The sequence below is a fragment of the Hipposideros armiger genome, unplaced genomic scaffold (genome assembly GCF_001890085.2).
Source record: "Hipposideros armiger isolate ML-2016 unplaced genomic scaffold, ASM189008v1 scaffold_404, whole genome shotgun sequence".
NCBI lineage: Eukaryota > Metazoa > Chordata > Mammalia > Chiroptera > Hipposideridae > Hipposideros > Hipposideros armiger.
Window position 1 is genome coordinate 889,090 of NW_017731754.1, and position 27,040 is coordinate 916,129.

Sequence of the window (27,040 nt, forward strand, 5' to 3'; positions counted from 1 at the left end):
TTTCCGATGGTCTTAGGCGACCCCTGTGAAAGGGCCGTTCGACCCCCAAAGGGGTCGCGCCCCACAGGTTGAGAACCGCTGCTCTAGACACACTTAGTATGTTCTTTTCCTTGCTCCTCCCCCAAACCAGTGAGGTGGGGCGCCAGCAAGGGGAGCTGTGTACTTAGACCCAAGTTGTAGCGGAAGTAGGTGGCGGGTCTAAGATTTGAACCCAGAACCGTCTGTGGGTTCTTCTCACGATTCTACTCACCGCCCCACACGAATCCATGGAGTGCCCACATTTTCTGGTCTGTTTACAGCTTGAAAGGGGGTAATGCTGAAGTTAGTGTATCTCTAGAAAGGGGGTGCATTCCATAACTACGACGAGCACAAGAGCCCGTGGTGATTGTGTGTACACACCTTGTGTATACCAGGTGCAGTGAGCACCTTGTGTTCCTCCTCCCCACACGTCCACGCAGCCCTGCAGGCCGGTGGTGCTGTACGAATGTCATACATTCCGAGAGGCCACTGGCTTGTCCAACGTCTTCCAATGGGATGTGACCCTAGTTCCTTATTTCCAAACTTCTACTACCTTGTGCTACTTATGGAGACTTCAAAAAATTCGATAATTTTTTTAAAGGGACCCTGGGCCTAAGCTTAAGCGTGATTACCATGCCTGACGCATGCTCTGATTCAGTGTCCTGTGCGATGTTTTACAGACTCACTGCGGGACTCGAGTCCGCAGCTGCGGGCCTGCCCCCCTGGCACTGCCGCCTGCCTGGTGAGAGGGAGCCAGGCGTTTGACGTCGGCCAGCCCAAGGAGGGACCCAAGCTCGTGAGCAATGACAGGTCAGTCTGCCGTTGGCATTTGTCCTCCTCAGCTCAATCCTGGCTTTTCAGTTTGTTGCATGAGAATTTCTGCAAAATCACCGCTTCACACATGCTTGTAAAGTTAGTGGCTATCGCTGTGAGCCCGGTAGGCTGGCTGGCTCGCTGACTGTCTAATCCCTTGTCTCGTAGAGCTGTAAAACCCTCTATCTTGATCCAGCTCATATTCACACAGGCATCGCTTCCTAAGTAACAGCTACCTTAAGGTGTGTTCGGATATTTTCCATGGCAAGTCACTGTGAAGCTGATTCCATGTCCGTGTTTATCTGTTCTTTGTAAACACCATCCCAGAGGGTGAGAGACAGGAAGGGCACTTTGCTGGCTTCCTTCCAGGGTGCACACTCTGCTTCCTGACTGGGGCACGGCGGCACCCAAGTTCCCAGGGGGGGTGGTTCGTTTCTCATGAGAAGCCGTGCTGCTCACACACGCTCCTCTCCCACCTTTGTACCCTGACTTGGCAGAGAGCTCTTTTTCTCCAGTGGTCCACACATGACCACAGCCTGAACGGGGATCAAGGGTTTTGATGTTCTCCCCATTCCAAGGGCCTCTGATAGACACCTGGTGGTGGCTTGCTCTGATCTGTAGTGTCACATCACGGCTGCAATTATACATCGTACTTCTGTCCACCGAAAACACTGGAGCGTATTAAAATTTTAAAATGTTTGGGAGATTTCTGTGAGTGAGTGTCTGTGTTAGTTTGCCAGGGCTGCTGCTAACAAAGGACCACAGATCGGGTGGCCTCAACAACAGACATTTATCTGCTCTGGGTTCTGGAGGCTGGAAGTCCAAGGCTCCTCCTGAGGCTTCTGTCCTTGGCGTGTGGACGGCTGTCTTCTCCCTGTGCCCTCACATGGTCTTCCTCTGTGTGTCTGTGTCTTAATCTCCTTATAAAAACACCAGTCATTGGATTCGGACCCACCCTAACGACCTCATCTTTACGTAATCACCTCTTTAAAGGCCTTATCTCCAAATACAGTCGCGTGCTGGGGGTTTGGGCTTCAACGTATGACTCGTTTTGGGGGTGGGGGGACATGATTCAGCCCTAAGGTCATCTGTCCTAAGTGAGAAATGGGTGATTCTTCATACTGGGAGGAATAGAGAGGACTTCATAAAATGTGGGTATCGAATGAGTGCAAGCCCGAGCTTGTCTTCAGAGAAAAGGCATGCTGTCAGTTTTCGGTGGCTCTGTGGCCGGTGCGTCAGGAGCTGTGGCACTTCCTCAGAGACCCGCATACCCTCCAGTGGCCCCAGGTCCTTCTGGCTGTGGCTGTGGGAGGCCCGGTCAGCCAGCACACTCAGCTGACTTCAGGCTAAGGAGAAAAGATCCTTGGCTTGTCCTTCGAAGTTGTTGAGCGAGGAAGTGGTCGTGAAGCCTTGTGGGCAGAAACGCGCTGGGCCTGCCCTGCTGTTTGTTTTGCTTGTTAGATTATTTACATTTTTTTGGTTTGTTTTACTCAAACAGCTTGTCTTAGTATTTAAATTTACATGTTGGTCATTTATTTATTTTTTTAAGAAAGTATCACACATTGAAGTTTGTTTTAAATTTTTTTTTTGTCAAATGGAAGTGAATTAAAGTTATTTTGCACTATGACTTCTCTTACATTTTAATTGTTATTCTGCCCCCCCACCCCCCATATTGAGTAGGCTGAATGCTCAGGGCACCAGATTAATTTGAATGCAAGTGATACTTTTTTTTTTAGCTGAGCCATCCTGCCACCTGTTGGCAGCTCAGCAGTGGCTCAGCTCAGGCCGGGAATTGAACCACTGTTGCTCAGATCTCGCACTCTTGAGCGAGCTCTTAACCAGCTGAGCCACTCGACCAGCCTGCAAGTGATACTTTTGTAACATTCTTTCCTCAATGTGTGTCATCCAGGCTTGTGCTGACTTACGTGAAAAAAGAGGGAGAGAAGCCCGACTTCTGTGATGGTCACAGCCCAGCTGTCACTATTACATTTGTCTGCCCGTCGGAGCGCAGGGAGGTGAGTGGCTTGTCTTCAGGTGATATCCCAGCAGCACATGTTACCTCGGGCTGCCTGAGAGCACCGGTCTGGGGTTGGGCAGGGTGGCGGCTCTGGGTACAGGTAAGGAGTAATAAAAAGGTGCCTCGGTGGGCTGCCGGGAAACGTGCTTCCTGGGGTGGACTCGGCTGCACCATGGGCTGCAGGGTGGGGCTCCCTGGAGAAAAGGTGGTGTTTGCTTTTTCAGGGCCACCTGGAGGGGCCTTTCGATGTGAATGTAGAATGGCCCTTTGTTCTAGTGTTGCAGGAGATGGTTGTAAGTAGTTCAAGGACAGATTTTTAAAATTCTCACAGTTATGCTGATTTCAGTGGCTATTTGCAACACCATGTGTACAATCCCAAACCCATGATTTCATGGCTATTATTATTTAGGATGAGGCAAAGTGAAAATAGCTAATGAGTTTTTGGAAACAGGAAGAAACGGCTAGTACAGAGGGTATGCAGACCTGGCAGAGATTGTGCAGGCCGGCGACCGACATGTGAGGGGCACCAACGTTTGGGGGCACTAATGTAGGAGAATTATGGCCAGAAAGAAGCCTCCTGCAGGCTCAAGTGGCGTGTTTCACCCCCTCTCTGCTATCTTCCCCCTCCTGAGCGTCCTTGCAGCTGATTACTCTGTCCTCTGGCTGTTTACTCAATTCCAGCACAGCTGTAAACTCCTCGCGGGTAGGGCCCCAGCCTGGGCTGTCCTTGGGCGGGTGCCCAGCGGTGTTGCATGCACGCGTTGCACGTGTGGGGGTTGTTTAAGTGTTTTAGCAGATGTGGGTGCTGATGGAAGGGAGACATCCCCCAGGGAGGAAGGGAAGGGCTTTCCTCTAATTTATTTCTGTCTTCTCATAATAGGAAGAAGGAGGAGGAGTGGAATTCTTTTGCTAGGGAGCCATACTCCTCCTCCCCCAAACAAGCGTGGAATTTGCTCTGGTTTCGGGCTGGCAGTTGGCCTGTTTTGTGTGGTGGGATACAGAGACAAAACTGCTGTCCCCGCCAGCTTTCCATTTCATGTCCCCAGACTTCCAGGGCTGCGTGGGGGCTGCTTACTGAAGCCCTGCTTGGCTGGCTGACCTGTGCTCGACGTTAGCTCTGAATGTTCAGGAATATTGGGTTATACTTTCCATCTGTACCTACACATGTGAATGGAAATCTTTGAGGCCCGACGAGACATTCTAGGCTGGCAGTGGTTTTGGTGTTTCCCTTGTTTGTTTTACATTCAGTAAGAGTCGGTTCACACACTCAACAGTGGAGAGAATTGGGAGCTTCCCACTTTCTCGTCTCTGGGACATGAAGCCCTTAGCGGTGTTAGCAGACGAGGCTGATTTGCTATCAGTGGAGCTAGAGGGTCCATTTCCAGCTCGGGTTTCATGTGACAGTGTAATACTTGAAGGTGTATTTAAGCAGGTACACTGGCTCATTGAGTACTTTTAGGAGCTGGGATTTTAGTAAACCTTCATTCACCGTGTCATATAGATTTTTAAAAAAGAAGCTTTATTGAGTTTACAAACTGTAAAATTCACTTGTTTTAAGGACAATTTAATGGTTATTAGTATATATGAGCAGAATCGTGCATTCATTGCCAGTCTAATGTTAGAACATTTCCATCACCTCCAAAAGAAACCTTGTACCCAGGTGTAGCCACTCCCCATTTTTGCCTCCAGACCTGGCGACCACAAGTCTACTTTCTGTCTCGATGGACTTGCCTTTGCTGGATATCTCCGATGAGTGAACTGTGCACTGTGTGGCCTTTGTGTCCGATGTGTCTCACTTAGTTCTCGGCACCTTGTCACCAGACGTCCCACTTCCCCGAGCCGAGTGGTTAAAGCACCGGTTCTGAGTGAGACAGATGGAGCTGGACTTGCAGCTTTTTAGCTCACTTAGCATGTGGCCTGTGTTTGCAAACCCAGCACTGAGGACTTGTGCCTGGCATGTCGCAGGTGCTGGGGACATGTTTGCAGAGTGGTGGTGCATAGAAGCAGCGCAGCTGTGCCTGGTACTCAGGCTGGTAACACGTTTCTCCCACTGCCCTCCAGGGAACAATAGTGACCTTGTAGCCTCCGTCACCGTTCACACTAGAGGCAGCCTCACAGCTCATGTTTGTAAAAGCAGTTTTCTCCCAGAGCCTGGTGCGCGGTAGGTGATGCCAGGCTTCCCCTGGGGCACAGGTGAGGTGTGCCCAGAACCCCTTTGGCAGTCTTAGGAGAGGAGTTAAGGACCATCTCCCTAGATGCTCACATGCACGGCGGTTCCCACTCAGCTTGGGTGTTCATCTGGCCCAAGCTTGGCACCACTGATTGAAAGGAGTGAACGGACCCCACGCCCTTCACAAAGTCATGGCCGCTTGCTGAGGTTGTGGGTGTTAGAAGACGTTGAGGTCAGTGTGGGCTCACTGGCTGAAGATTGAGTGTGACTCTGAAAGTGACTGGAAACGTTGCAAGTAAATGGAGATGTCGCAAGTCAAATAATCAAAATATACTTAGGGCAGGTATGATTCAGAAATGTAAAGAGGAAAATGTAAAAACCCAGTAACTTACTTTTGAGCTTTTCAGAAGCATAGAAAATCTGCATTTAAGCTGCATTTTCAAAAATGGATTTTGCTCCTTTCCAACCCTTCCTGATAGGGCACCATTCCCAAGCTCACGGCTAAATCCAATTGCCGCTATGAGATTGAGTGGGTCACCGAATATGCGTGCCACAGAGATTATTTGGAGAGCAGCACCTGCTCTCTGAGCAGTGAGCAGCATGACATTGCCGTTGACCTCCGGCCACTCAAGCAGGACAGAGGTGAGTGGGGTTGAGTTGACCCCGGCCACTGGGGCGAGCGTTCGCGCGTTTGAGGGAGAGGGAGTCAGGCTTGACTGAAGTAACGCTGTACCTCTAACCCCTATGGAAGTAACAGCGCCTTGTCTCATCCCTTCACCTTTCTTTAGCTCATCACTATACCTCAGATGGAAAGGAATATATTTTTTATTTGAATGTCTGTGGAGAAATGGAAGCAAAGCCCTGTAATGGGAAACAGGCTGCAGTTTGCCAAGTGAAAAAGCCTGAGTTAGCTCAAGTCAAAGTGGCAGGAAGATTCCAGAATCAAACCCTCCGGTGTGTAAACAGTCTTTACGTATTTTTCAAGTACATTGTGTCTATTGTTGTGAAATGTAACTGCCTCCCCTCTTCCTCTTCCTCCTCCATTCTCCATAAGGCACAGAAATCCGTCAAGCCAGCATTCCTTCAGCTTGACTTAGGCATGTTGCCTTTTGTCACTAAACAGTTGGATGTTTTTCCTGGCTTGACAATAAGAGTGCTTCTGTTAAAAGTGTTTGCTTTACAATCCATTGTTTGAAAGGAACCATACTGTAGGGAAGTTATTTAATTAGTTTATAGCTGATGTGGCTTTTGTATTTTAAAATTTATCTTTCCGAGGAGTTTTCGTTTTTTTTTGTTGTTTTGTTTTTCCTGGCACTCGGGAGAGAATCTGAAATGCCGTTCGCATTACTTAAAAGTTTTAAACAACTACAATAATGTTGCATTCAGTGCGATTCTCGTGACCCTTAACTTGGTCGTTACCATCACAAAAGCGGACCAAAATGTAGTTCTCAGAAAATAAGTATTGTCCAGGACCCCTCAGGTAAGACTGGGTTTGTGGCAGTTGCTGGAAAAGCTGTGTGCTTCTTGGCCATTATTTATTTTGTACAAAACCCAAAACGGAGGGCAGAGGAGTCTCCGTGCTCACAGCAAAACCTTCAGTGCTTCCTCCCAGCCAGTTGTTACTGTGAAGTAAAGGACGATAAGCCTGTGCATTTGGGACTCATTTCCTTCAGACGTTTTCCCCAGCTGGCATGAGAGCAAGCTGTTCTGTGTCAGCCCTGATTTGTGGATGGTATGCACAGGGCTTAAAGTAGAGATATTTAAAAATTCGTGTTTCTTCCCTGGCTCTACCAAATGTGTGTGTGTGTGTTACAAAAATGTAGGTATTCCGATGGAGACCTCACCTTGATATATTTTGGAGGCGATGAATGCAGCTCCGGCTTTCAGCGGATGAGCGTCATAAACTTTGAGTGCAATGAGACCGCAGGTGAGTTTGCCCTGGGGTTTTATCCATGCTCTGCGTTGATGGGTGTGTGTGTTCTCGGCCGTGGAATGCTGTGTGGAGCAGCCAGACGTCCTCCTGTGGGCGTGGCCACCTCTAGTCCCCAGACTAGGGTAGGAGTGCCCTGCCAATGACACACGCCCTGTTTCCATCTTCCTCCACTCTATTTGTTTTGGGAGTGGGCCCAGCACCGGCCTGCTGGGATGGAGATGCTGTCTTGAATTCTGGCTCACACCATAGGGCGTACAGATCCAGCAAGGTGGGTTTACTCACCAAGTTCCTGTGAGTTGTCACTACACCACTCCTCTTTTACGAAGTTTCAAGATGACCCTTTCAAGATGGCGGCCCTGTGGTAGAGGTTGGATTTTGGGATTGCAAGAGGCCACAGGGCAAGTGTGGTTTTTCTGAGCGATTAGGATACGCTTCCTTGAAGTCTTGATGGCCCTGGCATTTCAAAAAGCCCGCGTTACTCTCCATATCTTGAAGATCCCAGACACAGTTTGCATCCGCAGAGAGGCGATGCGATGCGATCCTGTCATTAGCAGAGAGCTGTCTTATTGGTTGACCTCCGTGCTGTGACCCCAGGCACCCCACAGGCCGATCCAGCCTCCCACAGAGCGCTCGTTCTGGAGACGGCCAGGTTCCTACCCTGTCTGATCAGTGGCACAAGCACACGTGGCTGCCCCACACCCAGGGTCCTCCTGGCCCTCATGCTGTTGGCTTTGTGTGTTTCTGTGGCACAACTTTTGACCATTTGGTCATGGGCAGGTTCTGACATGGTTCGCTGTAGGGTGTGGGAGAGGCAGCTGTGCGTGACATGAAAAAAAATACCGAAGGCCGTATCTTTTTCTCCTTTACTTTTTGTTTTGAAAGAAAAATTTTGAAACACAGAAGTAGAAAGAACATCACAATGAAAATTTATAGGTCCGCCACTCAGATTGAATGGTCATTAATGTTTTGCCAAATTTGCTTCCTATGAATCATATACCACTAATAGATCATAACACCCCACCCCGACCCTGAGATAGGGCGTTCCTTCACGTAACCTCAGACCTGACAAAACTAACAATGATGCCCTCATGCCAGGAACTCGGTGTTTTGTTAGGCTATTTTCATTATGATTATGACCAGGAGATCAGATGGTGAGATGTTAGATGTTTTGTGAGAGAGTTTGAGCCTGCTCTCAGCCTGGAGTTGGACTGTAGAGCATTTAAGACTCCTTTCAGCTCTGTGATTCAGCACTCCAAATGGAGCAAACTGTATATATATACTGTCAAATTACTTCATCATTACTTTGTCCAAATTTAAATTTAGAGTTTTTACAGAAAATCCGTTGGTGGATTCTGTGTTTATTGAATAAATGTAGTAATGTATTTTTGCATGTGAATGGGTGTTAATTGGCTGTGTAATATAATGTAGTAAGGTTTATAGTTTAACTTGGATCACCAGGAATTATTTATACTGTACTATGAATATAGGGTTCATAAATTAATGTTTTTTAGCCTATATATATATATATATATATATATATATTTTTTTTTTTTAACCATTTGTTTCAATAACTTACATCTGGTTTGTCGGACCTTATTATTGGTAATACTGTCAAGGGATCAGATCATTCTTTTGGGAAGAGTAAAGGTATTAGGATAGGCTAGTAAGAGACCCACAAATTTAACTGGTTCATTACATTAAAGGTTTATTTTCTTTAGATCAGTTTAGGTCATTGTAGGGGCTGGAGGTGGGGGTCTGCTCCATTCAGGGCCCTTTGCGTTTTCCATCGAGTTATGCTGCTGTCTGTAGACTTGGCTTCCAAGGACTCTGCAGAATGGGAGTAGCATTTTTTTGTTTTTTTTTTTAGCTGAGCCATCCTGCCACCTGTTGGCAGCTCAGCTCAGGCCGGGCATCGAACTGCTGTTGCTCAGAGCTCACACTCTTGAGCGAGTTCTTAACCAACTGAGCCACTTGGCTGGCCCTCAGCATTTTTGTTTTAATGGGCTAGAACAGGGGTCGGCAAACTGCGGCTCGCGAGCCACTTGCGGCTCTTTGGGTACGTACATGTGGCTCTGAAGTCAAATTGAAAATGAAAATAAAGCTATCAGTTTCATTTATAACATTTTTAAAGGATATTATTCACATAATGGTGATTTCATTTGTTTTATGGCTCTCGAATAATTTTTAAATTGTTGTGAGGGACAGGATTGGCTCTTCGTCTCAAAAGTTTGCCGACCCCTGGGCTAGAAGGAAGTGGCCTGGCCCAACCTCAGAGGCAGGAAAGCCTGGGAAATGTAGCTTAGCTGTGAGCCTAGAGGGAAAATTAGGCCAACTTGGTGAGTAGGTAGCACTGTCTTTGCCACAGAGGGATGGAGGAATGGGTGCTGCCGCTACTTAGCCAGAGACCTCCTTGGTTCCACTGGGAAAATCTCCTTTCCCCCCAGCTGCTCATAGAATCCGCATACGTGAGGCCGTGTAAAGTGATGAGCTGGGACCAATCTGCGGAGGCAGGATGGCCAGGATGGTGCTTTCAGGATTGAGTGACTGACGGAGAGATAGTGAAAGGCTAATACTAATTCTGCTGATGGATGGAAACCATCCCCACACCCCCAGCCCTGGAACAGTGGTCCTGAAGGCAAGGCCCACTGTGTGTAAAAACAAATAAATGTGGCTTGGTAGAGAGGGGTCTTAGCTTACTATTCTCTTAAAATTGTTTGAAGAATTAAAGAAGAAGACAGGTAAGATGGACCCCGATGGTAATGAAACTGACTCTCCCTGCAAACCATTAGTAAGTTTCAGATGCCAAACCAGCTTTGAAGCACAGATGGGAGCTGGAACCATCCATAGTCTTATTCAATCGTTTGTAAACCTATCTGGTAAAAGACAAACACAGTGACTGTTTTGAGTTTGCAGAAACACAGATCTTTTCTAAATAGAGAGAGAGGATTCCAGTAGGAGTCAACGGTAAGCAAACCATGTGGGTGGGGAGGCGAGGCAAGCGGGTGTCACAGCTCCTTCAGTAGCGAGGGCTGCAGCGGTCCCAGCTAGAGGGTGGGTGCTGTGTTGTCACAAAGGAAGCCCGGAACACTGATTCTTAAAGAGAAGGGTTTAAAGTAGTTAGTTTAAAAAAGAAGGCGAAGAAGAAGAAGAAGAAACCCACAGTAGAGTTTGGAAGTAATTGCCTTGTACTTACAAGCCTGGCTCTGGGGCCAGACGGCCTGGATTTGATTTCTGGCCCCTCTGCTTTCTAGCTATGAAACCATAGACAAATTATTTAGCCACCCTCAGTCTACTAAATGGGGCAAAAATTGTAGCTGTGCCATTGGGTTTTTAAGATCAAATGTGCTAGCATTTATAAAGGGCTTACCTCGGAGCCTGTTTTCTGCAGCCAGCGTCCACGTGGCACTGACGCTTGCCTCGTGTCTGGCCCAGACTGTGCTCAGCCCCGGGTAGCTGCTGTTACTGGTGTTACAGTTATGATGTTTACCATGTGACATACTGAATATAAATTGCAGTTGGAACATCATTTGTCCTTGGTGCAAAATATTGCTACCCCTTCCTGGAGAACATGGTTAGGAAGCACACCCAACCTCAAGAAAGGCGAGCATGTTGGAGTCCAGAGGAGGATCGTTAAACTTCCCAGGGGTCGGGGACGGGGCTTTGGGCCAGCAGCCCACCAGCTTGGAAAGGTGAGGGGAGAAAGTCAACACAGGTCACAGAAGCCCAGGCTTCATGGACTGGGGAAGTGACCCTGGAAAAGCTGGCTTTCAGACCAGAGCCAAACTGTTAGGGCTCACAGTTGGGAAGCCTGTGGGGTTCCTTGGGGGTGGTGGGCCAGGAGATTTGATTTGAGTAGGGCGTTAGAGACACATGCACTGATGACGTCCCAAGGATCAAGGATGCTGGCACCGTCTGGAGGTGTGTCTCCAGCTTTGTGAGGTTTCATGGACCTCAGCACGCTTCAGTTGGGAGCAACTGTAGACATTGACATTCTCTCATTTTAGGGATGAGACCCAGGGAACTTGTCTTGCTCACACTCACATCATCAAGCCAGTGGCAGTCCTGGAACGGGACCTCTGGTCTCTGCCTGCCTTTTGGTGAAGCCTTGGTCCGACCCAGAGGCTGTTCACGGGCCTGTTGGAGGCTGCCGGCAACCCAGGAGCAGCAGAGCCCTGCCTGGTGGCTCCCGTGTTCCTCACTGGCACCCGTGCCATGTCCCCACTGAACGTGTTGTAAACAGCCTTATGGCCTATTGAGACCGTGCTATCAAGATGAAAGGGACATGGGCCTGCCTTTGAGGGGTTTAGGGTTATCTGAAACTCAGCAGAAGCTGTGCTAATCTCTGAGCCTTCTGATCTCTGGGGTTTGGGACTAGCGTTTGTTTAACTGCACATTTGGCATTGGTGGTCCTGTTTCTTCCCTTGCTCCTTTGACATTCCTGGGTCTGGTCACATAACGGAGTGTTCCATTTTTCCTTTTCACATTGCACAGTTAATGGTGGGAAAGGAACGCCTGTATTCACCGGTGAGGTGGATTGCACCTATTTCTTCACGTGGGACACAAAGCATGCCTGTGTGAAAGAGAAGGAAGACCTGCTGTGCAGCGTCACCGACGGGAAGAGGCGGTACGACCTGTCGGCCCTGGCCCGGCACTCAGGTAGGGCTCTCGTGCCGGTGTGCATCTCAGTCCTGTGTTCCTGGGGGACTCGCCCTGGCCTCTTTCCCCATGAATATGTTTGGGAATGCTGTTACTGTTCTCTTTGTCAGCTGATCCTATCATGGCTCCCCCTCCTTATATAGTAATACGAATTCCTAGAAATGACATTGAATCAGGAGTCAAAATATCTGAACTTGAGATTGGCATTACTGTTTTCTACTTAGGGTACTTTGGGCTAATCTTATCACAATTGAGTAAAAACTGCCAGTGTGCCAGGTCTTGTGTGCTGTGTGATTAGAAACTTTTTTTTTTTTTTTTAATTTAAACTCTTGTTGGTAAAAGAGCAGATCTTAAAAGTGCTCATCACACACACACACACACACACACACACACACACACACAACTGTGTGGTGGATGTTCACTAAAGTTACTGTGGTGATCATTTTGTAATATATACATACATGCAATCATCATGTTGTGTACCTCAATCTAACACAACGTTAATATGTCAGTTATATCTCAATTAAAAAATACATTTAGGGCTGTCCAAGTTGCTCAGTTGGTTAAGAGTTGTCTTAAGAGCGTGAGCTCTGAGCAACAGGGTTGCCGGTTTGATTCCCACAAGGGCCAGTGACGCTGCGCCTGAGCTGAGCTGTCGCTGAGCTGCCAACAAGTGGCAGGATGGCTCCCCTGGTGTAACAAGATTGCCTGTTCGATGGTGGGCTATGCCCACCCGCAACTAAGACCGAACTCGGCACCTTGAGCTGAGCTGCCACCCGGATGGCTCAGTGGATAGAGCATGCACTCTTAACAACAAGGCTGCTGGTTCGACTCCCACATGAGATGGTGGCTGTGCCCACCCACAACTAAGATTGAACACAGCACCTTGAGCTTAGAGGCCACGAGCTGCCGACGGGCAGTCAGATGGCTACTGGTGCCCTCCACAACTAAGACTGAAGAACAACAACTTGGCTGTTCCCCCTCCCCAATTCCCCAACACTGTACCCCTCCCCCAATTCCCCAATAAAATGTTTAACAAAAAAAAAATACATTTAAATGCTTACAACAACCTGCAGGTAGGCAGTGTTCCCACCTAACACTTGGACGGACTGTCAGGCTTGGTGTGAAGGTCAGTGAGGCTGGGTCCGTCCATGCCTTTGACCCCATGCGTCTCCCCTTTGTCTCACTGCTTATTTCCCCGCCTGTGAAAGGGAGCAGCATGCCTGTTTCACCTGAGATGCTTTGGTGAGGCTGAAAGGAGAATGGATGGGGGAGCCCCTGGGACCCAGGGTAGTGCTGTATCGGTGAGACGTGGGGTTTGTTGCAGAAGCCTGGCTTGCCATGAAGACCTGTGTGGGAAATGCTTTCATCTGCTGAAAGAGCGCTTGAGCATTTGCTGTGTGCAGGCATAGGCTAGGTCCTGGGGAGCCAGCAGCAAACCTGAGGAGCGTGACCCCTCCCCATGGGCCTTAACCAGGGGTGCCAAAAAAATGCGTACAGGTAGACACTGGTCAATGTTTTAGTAGTTCCCTGTAATCAGAAGTGTCTGGACGTTAGTGGTAACCACTTTGAGCACCTCTTGTAATTCCAGAAGTCAAACGTGACTTGTATTCATCTTTTGTTATCCGTATGTATTGTGTTACAATTTCAATACAGCGTTTCTTTCTTAAAATATGTATACATTTTTTTGGCACCCTCTCTGTGTGTATGTGTGTGTGTGTGTGTGTGTGTGCGCGTGCGCGCGTGCGCCTGTGCCTGTGTGTGTATATATATGTGAGTTGCACCTGTGAAGTGGAGATAATACCAAAGGTAGAGAGAATGACTAGCCTGAAGTCACCAGAATTACCAGCTGCAATAGGAGCTTGTGTCCTGACTCCCATCTGGTTTGGAAAGTATAATATCAGGAAGAGGAATTCTCTTTTGTGGAGTATTTGAGAGCTTTCCTTTGAACACAGGACTGCAGAAGCCTGTGCTCTGTGTGCTTTAGTGTAATAGTCCAGCACCCGTTAAGCTGCTGGGAACGGTGCCATGGTGAATTCTGGTGCATGCGTATTCACGAAGAGATCGGTTTTGTGCAACATGTGGCGAGGGCTCTCCCCGCTGACCAGAGACTAGTTTGAGGACTGGTATGGCTGTATCCAGTCATGTTTACTTGAGCAAGTTGCCTGCCTTCTCCAGGCCTCAGTTTTCTTACAGTAAACCGAGTGGTGGTATTAGATTCCTTTAACTTTCTTTTTTTTTTTTTTTAATATCACTGTGCAAGACACAACCTAGGTCTGTGAGGGAGGCAGAGATGCATTCATTTACTCAGGCGACCACTCTGGTTCTGCAGGGACTTGGAATGTTTTTATAGCATTTGCACCCAGGTGACTCTAAGGAAGCCGTGAGGTGAGAGCTAAAATCCTTCCTTACTAACTTAAAAAGTCCTCCTGTCTTAGGGCTTTTCAGCTTACTCCACTCTAACCCAAACTTTCAGAACAGTGTCCTTGTTTGCACGCACGGCCATCCTGGATTCTTCCAGGTCGCTGACACTCGGATGTCCTTCTGCCACCGTAACTGCATCACCCCTGAGGAGCTGTGGGGCTTTCCTCTGCACCCCAGTCTCCAGTCTGGAAAAGGAGCATCTTCACATCTTACGTCCTTCTTCACAGCTCTAACTCATTCCTTCGGCGACTGTTTATGGGATGGCCTGCCTTTAGTGACCACCCCTTGATTTGCTGTCATGCTCTTAGCACTCAGCAGGTGCTCCCCCTGCCTTCTGTGGATGTTTGATCTGTTTCTGTTCGCATATGACTGAATCACGAACCATTTGTTTCCAGGGATCACTCACGTCCTGTTTATCTCCTGGTGGCACTGGGCCCTTGCCCCACACTCGGGGTGCTTGTGTGGAAGCGCTGGCAGATTTCTTGTAGCTGCACAGGCCTTCTCGATGGTCCCAACGGAGGGTGCGTTACTGCTGGCACAAGGCGCAGCCAGGTCCCAAGACACGGCGGCGTCTGGATTTGCTGACTTTCGGTTTCTGATTTTTGTCCTCGGGGGCTCGGGAGAGCCCTGCTGTTCAATGCCGTCCTTTACGATTGCTTTTCTGAGGAGGTATCGCGCACGGTTCGTTTCTGTCCCATTAAATGAGAAGGCTGAGAACCTCGGGGAGTGGACGTGCCTGCAGCCGGCTTGGGTCCAGAAACATGAGTGCCTGAGGTTCAGTGGCCACCAGCTCCTTGAACTTTGGGTCTTTCCCTTCACTTAGTCATCATTTGTGGTGTGACTCACAGAGAAATAATCACTGCCTTTGGCTAAAGAAGCTTTTTTTTTTTTTTTTTAAAACAGAACCGGAACAGAATTGGGAAGCCGTGGATGGCAGCCAGAAGGAAGCAGAAAAGAAGCATTTCTTTATTAATATCTGCCACAGAGTGCTGCAGGAAGGCCGGGCGAGAGGCTGCCCCGAGGACGCTGCCGTGTGCTCTGTCGGTAAGTGGTGCCGGTGGCGCGAGGACCCAGGGACCAGTTCTCCTGAAGGAACTGGCCGCATCCAGTTTGGAGCGAGTTAGAAAAGCTCCCTGTGGTTCATCTCAGCCTCCGCTCTCTGGGTCCAGCCTGTAAAGGATGGTTTAAAAACAACATTGAATGACCCAAATGTAACTGCTTGGTGTGGTCTGGAAACTGGAACTTCAGGGGCCGGATGTTGGCCACAGCCTCTGAGATGGCAAATGCCGTGACTGGGGACGGGAAGAACCATGTTGGAAAATACTCGGTTATCTTTTCACTTCGGAACCTGAAGAATAACATGGCCAGGACGTGTGCAAAGCTGACTTTGGTTTCTTAACACCTTTACCACCTGGAATTGTTCAGAAGTTGTGGTGTAAGGCCACTGGAATCTCACATTGTCGTCTTCGTGCCAGAGCGCTGTGGCCCTTAGGTCCCTTCTGCTGTAATTGTTGGTCTGTAGCTGACCTGCTGAGACATCTCAGTTTGATGTTGATATGTGGCACTTTAGTTGTCACTGAAGACTCACCTCGAAAATCACAGGCAGGGAGAGTAATTAGAACCTGTTACAAACATGAAATGGGACTTGTGAACCCAGGTTGGGTTTTAGGAATTACCCCAGTATTCGGGATTGGTGGTGTGTCTTTCAAAGCAGGTCCAGGCATGTCCATGCCTTTGTTTAAGGATGTGGCGCACAGTTTCAGGACTTGATAGTAAAAATCAGCTGAACCCAGAATTCAAATGGCCGCCCTGTTGGCTTGCTGAACAGGTTTAGTTAGTTTCTGCTTTGTTCATGAGACACACTCTAGCCCCTTGGCTGTGCTTTTAAAAGGCCTGTGTCTCAGGGGAGCTGAGGCCCTCCAAAACGGGGCAACAGTGTTACTTTACCGGATGTCATGCTTGCCTTTCTGCCTCTTGTGGCCACAAAGGATGTTGTTTATCATTCTTACATTTCTTGCTAAGCCTGAAGGTGGCATTTTCAAAATGGCTGCCACCAAGGCCAAACTGATTTGAAGAAAAACCCGTCGACCATCGGGGCCAGGCCACACGAGCCGAGAAAGGGGCCACGGTACACCTGCTGGGTCTTGGCTCATTTTTGGTCCCTCCTTGTCTGTGTCAGTATCATTTCTAATCATGTCTTCTGTTTTCTTCCCCCTTCTTTCTTTTTTCCAGATAAGAGTGGAAGTAAAAACCTGGGCAAATTTATTTCTTCTCCCATAAAAGAGAAAGGAAACATTCAACTCTCTTATTCAGATGGTGATGCTTGCAGTGATGAGAAGAAAATACAAACTAATATAACACTTGTGTGCAAGCCAGGTAAAAATTTAAAGAAAAGGATGAAATGTGTTTGTGGCTTTTCGCCACATTCTTCATTTCTCTCTTTCTCATTGGCCACTGTCAAAGTGAGGAGGCATTTCAGGTTCCAGAATCTTCAGTGGTGGTCGTTTGGATTGGATCCCCCATCCCCTGCCCCAAACCACGTGGTGTCCGAGGGAGTCATGTTGTAATTTTCCACATAAGTCTTGGGTCTCAGGGCAGCTTCCTCTTCCTTAGGACTGATACACAGAGACTGNCTCATTCACCTTATTCACCGGATCTGGCACTGTGCAACTTCTAGCTCTTCTCCAAAGTCAAAATGATTCAGGACATCGAGGCAGCCAGGACAGCACAACTAAAGACACTCACGAAAGAGGACTTACAGAATTGCCTCAGAAAGTGGCAAGAATGATGGGATAAGTGTGTTTGAAGAGAGAAGTATTTTGAGGGGGATTAATGGCAATGTGTCTTATACTGTAATAAATTTCTTTTTTTTTTCATGCGGGAGTCGGACCAGCAACCTTGCTGTTAAGAGCACACGCTCTATCCACTGAGCCATCCGGGCGGCAGCTCAGCTCAAGGTGCCAAGTTCAGTCCCAGCTGCGGGTGGGCATAGCCCACCATCGAACAGGCAGTCTTGTCATTAGGAGCACCTGCTCTCACCAGCTGAGCCATCCTGCCACCTGTTGGCACCTCAGCGGCAGCTCAGCTCGGGCGAAGCTCACTGGCCCATGTGGGAATTGAACCAGTGACCTTGTTGCTCAGAGCTTGTGCTCTTAAGCAAACTCTTAACCAACTGAGCCACTTGGCTGGCCTTAAGGTTTTTTTTTTTTGTTTTTTTTTTAATTGGGGAGTTGGGGGAGGGCAACAGCATTGGGGAATCAGGGAAGGGGAACAGACAAGTTGCTGTCCTTTTGTTCTTCAGTCTAGTAGTGGAGGACGTCGCTTCACTGGCCCATGTTGGTGTTATCACTGCGCTCTTCTTGGGTGAGGCAGTTGCTCTGCCCGCTGGCCATTGGATGGTCACTCACGGCGGCTCATGGCAGCTCACGAAAGTGCACGCCCGCTGCCGGCCAGCCCCACTGCAGCCTACGCTCTCGCCTCACGGCAGCCCAGCTCCAGGTTGAGCTGTTGTTCAGCATCTTAGCTGTAGAGGGCAGCATCACTGGCCCGCATGTGGGATCCAAACTGGGGCCCTGCTGCCCAGAGCTGGTGTCCCAAGCCAACTCTTAACCAATGTGCCACTCGGCCAGCCCAAGTTTTTTTTAAATTTAAACATTCACTGTATTTGTTGGTCATAGCTCGTATTTCCCTCCCTCCCTCTTAAAAATCTCCGCTAGGCAGCGGATCCTTTGACGGCAGAGCCCAGGTCACCCAAAAGGATGGTNTTCCAGCGTTGGTAATTGTGCTATCACATATCCTCTCCACGTCCTGTTGAAATATTTCCTTTGGATAAATTCTCAGCTGTGGGATAAGATCCAGGGCTAGGACCCCCCCCTTTTTTATTTTTTTTTAATTAGGGTAAAATATACATAATACAACATCTACCGTTTTAAAAAAATTATAGTGAAACTCATATAATAGGAAATTCACCATTTTTAAGTGGCATGGATCAGTGGCATTAAGTACGTACACATTGTTGCGCTACCGTCACCGCCGTCCGTCCCCTGAACTTGTTCGTCTTCCCAAACGGAAACGCTGCGCCTATTGAACACTAACTCCCCACCCGTCACCTGGCCCTGGCCGCTAGCCTTTCTGCATCTGTAGTTTTCACTACTGTGGGAACTTATGTAAGTGGGATCCTACAATATTCGCAGGACAATTTGTAGAAGAAGATTTTCCGGGGACAGTTAGTGATGGATCTTTTCTTCCCCACTGACAGGTGACCTAGAAAGTGCTCCGGTGTTGAGGACCTCCGGGGATGACGGTTGCTTCTACGAGTTTGAGTGGCACACGGCCGCAGCCTGTGTGCTGTCGAGGACCGAGGGAGAGAACTGCACGGTCTTTGATTCCCAGGCAGGTGCGTGGCTTAGTGTTGCCTGGGCCTGCTTTTCTATGAGTGTTTTAGAGGCACCTGCTTTAGAATTATAGTGATACTGTTTGACCCAAATTCTGAAAATCCGGCGTTTGGGGCTTATTTGAGATAGTGAAAAGCCTTGAGTTCATGGTTGAGGTCACAAGGGTTGAGGGTCACAAGGAACTAAATCATGTTTGAAGAGGCTTTTCGTGTGTGTTTCTGGCCAAGAAACTTAGACTTTCCACGAAGGTCATTGTGTTGCTATCATCCTGCTTTGAATGTACTGGTTGTATATTTGACCAGCAGTTATATACTTTGATAGAATTTTTAGGTTAACGGTGTAAAATGGTAATGACTCCATCTCCAAGGGGCATGGCGGGCGCTGCGGTTCTGGGGGCCCGAAGGGAAAAGCCTCCTTGCTGCCCTTCTGGCCTCCTGCCACTGGGAGGAATGTTTGTCCTTCAAGCTGTGAGCTGAGGTCACCCTTCATGACTGTGGTCTGACTGACCTTCCATTCTTGGATTGTTTTCACTCTTTCGCAGGGTTTTCTTTTGATTTGTCACCTCTCACAAAGAAAGACGGCTATAAGGTTCAGACAGAGAAGTATGACTTTTACATAAACGTTTGTGCTGCGGTGTCTGTGGACTCCTGTCAGCCGGGCTCGGGAGCCTGTCAGGTAGCAAAAAGGCAAGTCGCTATTTTCCGTTACAGGTCTTTCCTGAGGTGTCTGTTGTATGCTAACAGGTATTTTGTTCAGGAATAGGTGTGGTCTCTGCTTATGTCATTGCTTTACAGTGAGCATCTACACACTGAGAAGAGCTAACCTAAACCCCGGAGGATGTTGGGAGTTAAATTCCCAGAGAAGGAGCAGGCCACACCCTTGGAAAACAAGAATGAATTGACATAATGCCTTACTTCTGTGTAGCTGGCCCTTCTCAGTTGTTAGATATTTATGTGCATGTTTTGTCATTCAGTGTTAGTTCTCTGAATGATGTGAACTAACATTTGAACAGTGTTAGTTCAAATGCAGTGAGCTGTATCTTGAAGCAGCTATGGGTTTGGGTTCCAGAGTCGGGGTGGGGTTGTCACACCCTCTGGGCTTAGACATCCTAACTCGGGATCAGGGTGGTGTGCAGGGCTGGGTCCTGGTCACAGTTCCTCCCCCACACTGCACATGGGCCCTTCCTCCAGCATCACAGTGTTGCAGTGCTTCCGGTCCTGGTATCTTTTCTGAGAGACATTTGTTTGTTTTAGTGATAAGAAGGCTTGGAACTTGGGACTGAGTAATGCTAAGCTTTCCTATTATGATGGGATGATCCAGTTGAACTACAAAGATGGTACGCCCTATAATAATGAAAAGCACACACCAAGAGCCACACTCATCACCTTCCTTTGTGACCGAGAGGCTGGAGTCGGTGTCCCTGAGTATCAGGTAGGAATGTGGTGTGTGCGCGCATATGTGTGCGCGTGTGTGTGCCGACACACTGACGGCGTTAGGCTCACAAAGAAAGGCAGGAGAAGGAGAGAAGAAAGCAGTTACGACAGGGCGTGTGGCTTTTCTGAAGTGAGATAAGGTTTAACCGTAAGTGGGCCATGAGCTGGGGTGTTCCCTGGAGACGAGCTGTCAAGTTGTCTGCTCCCCAAGACGTGCACACGAACCTGCCGTGGACCCTTTATTAAGAAGCAGAGCTACTGTTAGTCTGTTTTCCAGGTCAAATTACCGTATTTCCCCATATATAAGATGCACCCTTTAAAAAAAAATTTGGGGTCTAAAAACTGGGTGTGTCTTATACAGTGGTTGCAGATTTTTTTTTACTTGCATTTCCCACAAGTGATGAGGAGTTGTATGAATTTTATGATGAATAAAACTTGAGTTCAATAACTTTATGGAATACATTTTTTTTCAAATTTCGGGCCCCAAAATTAAGGTGCATCTTATACGTGGGAGCATCTTATACGTGGGGAAATACGACATCATTGCTTGAGAATTTAATTAATCTTTTTCGATTCGCCAGGGCACATAGGCAGTATTTGTTTTCTGAGCTGTTTATTCAGTGGGCCATACTCCTCAGTGATAGTCCACAACCCTGTTGGTTTTGGGTACAAAACACACAAAAGCCTCAAAACCATCCCTCATTCCCACTTAATAGAAGCTAGTGAAGAAAGGTCCCCTGCTTTTTTTAATAAATAAACTCAAGCCATGCATTATAAAATGGCCTCTATCTGGCCCCCTCAGCTGTTCTCGGAAATCATGTGCATGCGAATAATAGGCTGTGGAATTATAGCCTTAGTATCGCCACTTCTGTAATTGTACCTTGCCTCAGTTTACCCTGTGCCAATAGGAGCCCAGAAAAACCCAAGCGTTCCTCTACAGGCCCCATAGTTTCTCTTCCCTTATAGGTAATCTCTGCCCAGCAACAGTAACAGGATATATCTAGCTAATACTTAAAAGTTGTACTAATAGTTAATAAGGTTAGATGTTCATATAATCCTGCTATCTTAGCTTCCGTAATAATGCTTTGCTAGCAAGGGACCCCAGCCCAGTAATGGAGGGGCTGGGGTCTAAGAGACATTCCACTTAAACATGTCTCCCATGCTTAGAACTTCCTTATTTGGATCTGTTGTTAGTTTCTGTATAACTCAATGGAATTTTCTGCCTCAATATACCTTTGTGGTTTTTGCTTTTATAAACCCTACCCAACTTCCCTTTGGGGCTGCAAGTCCTTTTGATGGCACGAGACTCCTCGCAGTCGCCGGCTTTGTAATAAAGACTCCTGATTTGGCCTAGCTAGTGTTGTTGTCTGCCTGACTCGAGACTTGTACCTTACAACACTAGATTTCCATCTTAATTTATTACTAGTCAGTCTTCCTTAATGAAGGAAGATGGGCAAAGTAAACTTCCTTTCCCACAGCGTTTATTTACAGAAGATGCCCCTGTCATTTCTTAAACGCTGGCTTTGTGTAACATTCCCTTTTCTCTTTGCCATCCACTCCGTGTCTCCTTGTCATGTGATTAGGAGGAAGATAACTCTACCTACAACTTCCGGTGGTACACCAGCTACGCCTGCCCGGAGGAGCCCCTGGAGTGCGTGGTGACCGACCCTTCCACGATGGAGCAGTACGACCTCTCCAGGTGAGGTGGGGTCAGCCTGCTCTTGGCCTCGGCCCAGGTCCAGTTAGTGCTGAGGTCTGTTAGACCTTGCTGGTGAGCGTGTGAGTGAGCCATGATAGGGAGTCCCTTAGTTCTGGGGTACTGGGCCATGATGGGGAGTTTTAAGCAGAATGAATTCTCATCGTGGTCTGGTAGCCTTTGTGATATCAGCCTGTGTCTGTCTCTGCAAAGCCTCAGTCTTGAGCTGTATCAGCGAGCGACTGTGCACAGGGGTGCGGGGGCAGTTCAAGGTGTGCTGAATGCTGAGTGTAGCGAAAGTCCAGGGTGCTCCTGAGTGGCGTGAGTCATGACGAGCCGACTTCCATGGTGTGACTGGGAGGGATATTTCATTCTGGATTTCTGGAAATGATTGTCAGACTGAAATCTGCAGGCTTCAGAAACATACGTTTTGCTTTGAAATTTTAGTCTAGCAAAATCTGAAGGGGGCCGTGGAGGAAACTGGTATGCCATGGACAACGCAGGAGAACACAACACGTGGAGGAAATACTACATCAATGTGTGCCGGCCTCTGAACCCCGTGCCGGGCTGTGATCGGTACGCGTCTGCTTGCCAGATGAAATATGAAAACAGCCAGGTGAGTCTGCCTCCCAGTGATCTGGTTTTCTCTCCTGAGCACACGCCTCCGAGGGCAGACATGGTTATTTCAGGACTCCAGGTCCAAGTGTGCCTGGCTGCTGAAGGGGGACCTCTGAGTAAACACATCTGCCCCCGTGGGTGCAATCATACGGGAATCACTGTTCAGATTTAAATCTTTAAACGAACCTTGGTGTTGGTGGCCTCGGATCACAGAACGAGGCAGAGGAAGCCCCTGATGGAGTGTCTAGCCTGAATTCAAAGGTGCCTTTGAGTGACCAGCAGACATCTGTGAAGAACAGTTTTTGCTTCCAAAAGCTCTCGCTTCTGGCTAATTAGTGGGGAAACCGGCTTGGCAGAGCTGCTGTGGGTGAGCTAGATCCAAGCGTTAGTTCTCGCTCGCTCGGGGCGCTCATCGTCGATTGAGTGTGGCTACTGTCAGGACTTTGGTACGTTTTCCATGTGCTCCTTACACGGGGACTCTTAAAATAAAGATGGATGTGTGCTTCTTTAAAAATAGCATGTCGGGAATGTGCTTTTCCTGGCGTATGTTACATGGCAGCTTGGAGGCGTCTTGAAGCTGGCACGCGCTCTGCTGGTTAAGAATTGAGTTCCCTGTTCGTGCATGGACGTGTGCACCCTTTGTGGGAGCAGTGGCCTCAGAGTACGGCCTGGCCTCATTCACGGATTCTGTATTTGCGGATTCATCTTCTCGCTAACATTTGTTACTCAAAATCAGTCCTTGCAGCTCTTTTACAGTCATTTGGGACATGGGCAAAGTGGCCCAATGTGCATGTTCCCTGCTGGGGTGGAACAGGGTGACGCTGTGCATTCTTGTCGCATTCCTACTGAGCCTACCAGAGGATGGGGACAGGAGGAGCCCGGGCAGTGAGGGGCCAGAAGCTCCTGGCTCCAGGCCAGCAGGACGGGGCTTCAGTCTCGCCTCGGATGCCTGTCAGCAGGTGGCCTTGGATAAGTCATTGACTACGTCTGAACCTTGTTTTCCCATTGGTAAAATAAAATAGAACCTACCAACATGAGTTGTTTGGAGAATTTAAAACCATATTTTAAGCGAGATGCGTAGAGGTACATTTTTTTCCCCAATGGTTGCGTGTTCACTAATTCAGCATTCGCAGCCACTTTACAGACCACAGCTACTGGGCATAATGAGAATCAGCTGTATTAGTAATGAGGACAGCTGTTTTCTCTTCAGAGGGGAACCTAACAGACATGTTTGTTTGCAGGGTTCGTATTCCGAAGTAGTTTCCATCAGTAACTTGGGAGTCGCCAAGACAGGCCCCACGGTGGAGGATAGCGGCAGCCTCCTTTTAGAGTATGTCAACGGCTCAGCCTGCACCACCAGCGATGGGACACGCACCACCTACACCACCAGGATCCATCTCGTCTGTTCCAGCGGCAGCATGGTAAGCTCTGCTCGTCCCATGACCAGGGTTGTTCTGGGTTCTTCTGGGACCGAGTACTTCCTGATGTGTCTCTTAACGGAGACCAACAAGTCTGTGATGGGCAGAGGAGTTAGGTTGCTCTCAATTCTGCTTCAGGTCAGCATGTGATGAGGCAGAGAGCATGCAATGGTGCTTTTGTGGCTGTACTTCCTGAAGTTTAAGCTAATTGTCTTATTGCTGGTATTGTGACATACACTCTATGCTGTTCTATAGACTTGAGTTTTGTCTCTGAGTAGTACAGGCACCGTCTGGTCTGTTAGTTCTTGTGAGTTGGTGATCAGAGGATCGTGGCAGCAGAATGGGTCTTAGAGATGGTTCAGTCCAAACCCCAAAGTTTACGATAAGGAAACTGAGCCTTGGTTCAGCTCAGGCCCATGGGCAGACAATGAGGAATATATGTGTAGTTCCTTGGCAAAACTGGCATAAAAAATTAAGTAAGGCCAGAAAATAAAAAGGTGATGGAGATTGCATTTGGCCCTGAGTTCCTTAGCTGGGACAGAACAGAAGAGAAAACTTCAAATATACATGCTTTGGGGTCATTCTGTATAGTCCCAGTTGCTTTTTTCTTTATTCTTTTTGGAAAAAATTATGGCAAAAAATATGTAACATAAAATTTACTGTTTTAGCCATTTTTAGGTATATAATACAAGTCAGCGGTATTAAATTCATTCACAGTGTTGTGTGCTTATCACCAGTATCCATTTTCCAAAACTTTATCATCCCAAACCCAGTTCCTGTTTTACCTGGAGTTTGACATGTATACATGTTTTTCGAGTAATTGCCAAACTGTTAGATAAATGCAGAGTGGAGATACTGGAACCCATGTTTAAATTATCAAATAAATTATTTAAAAGTCTGCTTGTTAGGGGTCCGGTACAGCTTCTTCTAGCTTCATCGTAACGAAGTAGCACATTGTATTCACTCCCCAGTCCAGTGGACTCTCGCTTACCTTCCAGTCGTCCTGCAGACCCCAAGTCCTCCATGTTGTTTGCCAACACACGATGTTTTCCAAGAGATCATCTCTTTACAGTTCAACAAGCTGTGTCTGATAAGGAGTGAAGTTACCTGCTCGCAGAGCATGGGCCCTTGTTGGACAAGGAAGGGGCTCCACACTCCTTGATTAGCCCGGGCCTCAGTTTCCCGTCTTCCTCCCTCAGTCTCAGGAAGGAATCCAGTGGCCCAGCCCGGCCCTTGCCACCTCCAGGGCATATCTGTGTGTCCCCTCCTGGAACCTCACACCTACCCTGCCACTGTCTGGTTTCTTACTGCCATGGCGATATGGGGCAGTTCTAGCAAGTTCTCTTGGATCCTTAGTTTTTCAGCTGTCCTGTGACACCTAGTTTGAACGGTGTTTTTTTGCGTTTTCAGAGCAATTTCACATTGTCACTGTATCTCTCAGCACATGTACAGGGCCTGGTATGTACTGTGGGTCTAGGAGATAGTAAAGAGGGTCACGTCCACAGAGAGTTGTGCAAGTGTCAGAATTAAGCTCAGTTTTCACCACCGCGCTGTGAGACAGAGGGTCGGATGTGTTTTTATAATGTTTTACTGTGGGAGACGCTGAGGCTGAGAGGGTAGGGGACTTCCAGGCCAGAGGGTGGCTGGTGGGAAAGGTGTGGGCTTGGGGTGCATGACTGTCATTTCCTTCCCCTGTGAGCCTGGGCAGGTCTCTTCTCTGTGCCTGGCTGTTCTCATCTGTATAGAGATGGTGGGTAATTATAGAACCTGGTTCATGGGGTCATTGTGAGGCTCAGCTGAGAAATGCTAATAAAACTCTCAGAGCAGTGCCTGGTGTGCAATAAACTCTTAAATCTCTTAAAATGGTGCTGCCGCTACCTGGAGCAGGGCGGTGCTGTCACCGAAGGCAGCAGGCACATTTAGGAACCGTTTAACACCCAGCGAAGTGCACGGTTATAAGTCACCATCAGTTGCATGGATTTTCACAAGCTGAACATGCCTGTGTGTTGTGTTACCCCTCCCCCCACACCAGAAACGGAGCACTGGCAGCGCCCAGGAGCCCTTTGTGTCCACTTCTGGCCATGTCTCAGCCCCTGTGCTGACCCCTAATGCCATGGGTCACTTTTGCCTGTTTCTGAGCTCACATAGATGAAATCATACACACTGTAGTCTTCGTGTCTGGCCTCTTGCATTGTACACATTCGGGGGAGAGCCTTTTTCAAAACTTCGGTTTGGAACCTAGTTCCACTACTTACTGCTGGCGTGACCTCAGATAAATTTCTTAGCATCCAAGCATAAGAGAGACTATCTCCAGAATCGGAATAATGAGGATGTTAAATTATAATTCGATAATGCTCGTTAAGCACCTAACCTATTGGCTGACATGTATAATAAACTTTCAGGGGGAGTTTGGCTATTTTTATATATCGGCTGTAATTCTTTGCGTTAGATTGAGTTCCATTTTCTTAGATTGACTGTTCTGTATTTAACCTTTCAGAATACCCATCCCATATTTTCTCTCATTTGGGAGTGTGTGGTCACTTTTCTGTGGAACACAGAAGCTGCCTGTCCCATCCAAATAACAGAAGACACAGACCAGGTATGTGTGCCATCCTGGGGCCTCTCGCTGAGCCGCGCCTGCCACCTAGGCATCCCGGCTATGCACTCACCCCTTCCCTCATGTTCTGAATTCTGTTACGAGTGTCCCCATGTCCTCTGCGTTGACAGCAGGCGTCTGGAAGTCATCCTGCATTCCTCCCCCATGTCTGGCTCCCAGATCTTGGGATAAGAACCAGGACCTTCAGTTTTACTCCCTGATTACTGTAGATTCCTTCTTTATTCTTCATCCCACTGTTTGCTTGATGTGGCACCCCAATGGGCTCTGGGGTGCTCTGTCGCTACAGAGGTCTGAGTTATTAATATATTACTCCAACACCTGAAACATTTCAGTGCCGTCATCTATAGGATACGGCGCATGTGTTTTAATGTGATCTTATTTATAGGATATAGCCATCTATGTAGTGTGTCACCTGTAGGGTACAGCCTGTATGTTCCAGTGTGTCATCATCTGTAGGGCACATCTATATGTTTTATTGTGATATTATCTATTGGATACATCCCATCTGTTTCAATGTGATACTCAAGGTTTTAACGCCCCGATTCCAGCCAATCCCCTCCCATCTCTTCCTTGGCCATGTGCCCGCTGCGGTCCGAGCTTGTCCGCCTTTGGCCTTGGCACTTACTCTTGCCCTCTGGGAGCCCCCTCCTGCGGAGCGTAGCAGCAGCTACTCTGCACTTCTGTCCCCTGACCTCCCAAGGGCAGCTCCGATTTTCATAGCACTGGGTGTTTATCTTCATAATGCGACGTATGAGGTTTGATAAAAAAATACAGTGAAGGGGCCGGCCGAGTGGCACAATGGTTAAGAACTGGCTTGGGATGCCAGAGGGCCC

General features: G+C 48.1%; 1 protein-coding gene across 1 annotated transcript in view; it reads left to right on the top strand.

The window, feature by feature from the left end:
- IGF2R (insulin like growth factor 2 receptor) overlaps nt 1–27,040 on the top strand; it is an 85,776-nt gene that overhangs the window by 20,169 nt on the left and 38,567 nt on the right. The window contains exons 5-19 of the mRNA XM_019663767.1: nt 699–828; nt 2,741–2,846; nt 5,498–5,660; nt 5,807–5,972; nt 6,842–6,945; nt 11,443–11,607; nt 14,935–15,075; nt 16,264–16,407; nt 18,290–18,427; nt 18,967–19,111; nt 19,679–19,856; nt 21,442–21,557; nt 22,002–22,170; nt 23,414–23,593; nt 26,088–26,189. Of these exons, the coding sequence (XP_019519312.1) occupies nt 699–828; nt 2,741–2,846; nt 5,498–5,660; nt 5,807–5,972; nt 6,842–6,945; nt 11,443–11,607; nt 14,935–15,075; nt 16,264–16,407; nt 18,290–18,427; nt 18,967–19,111; nt 19,679–19,856; nt 21,442–21,557; nt 22,002–22,170; nt 23,414–23,593; nt 26,088–26,189 (2,147 nt within the window). The remainder of the gene's footprint in view (nt 1–698; nt 829–2,740; nt 2,847–5,497; nt 5,661–5,806; nt 5,973–6,841; nt 6,946–11,442; nt 11,608–14,934; nt 15,076–16,263; nt 16,408–18,289; nt 18,428–18,966; nt 19,112–19,678; nt 19,857–21,441; nt 21,558–22,001; nt 22,171–23,413; nt 23,594–26,087; nt 26,190–27,040) is intronic.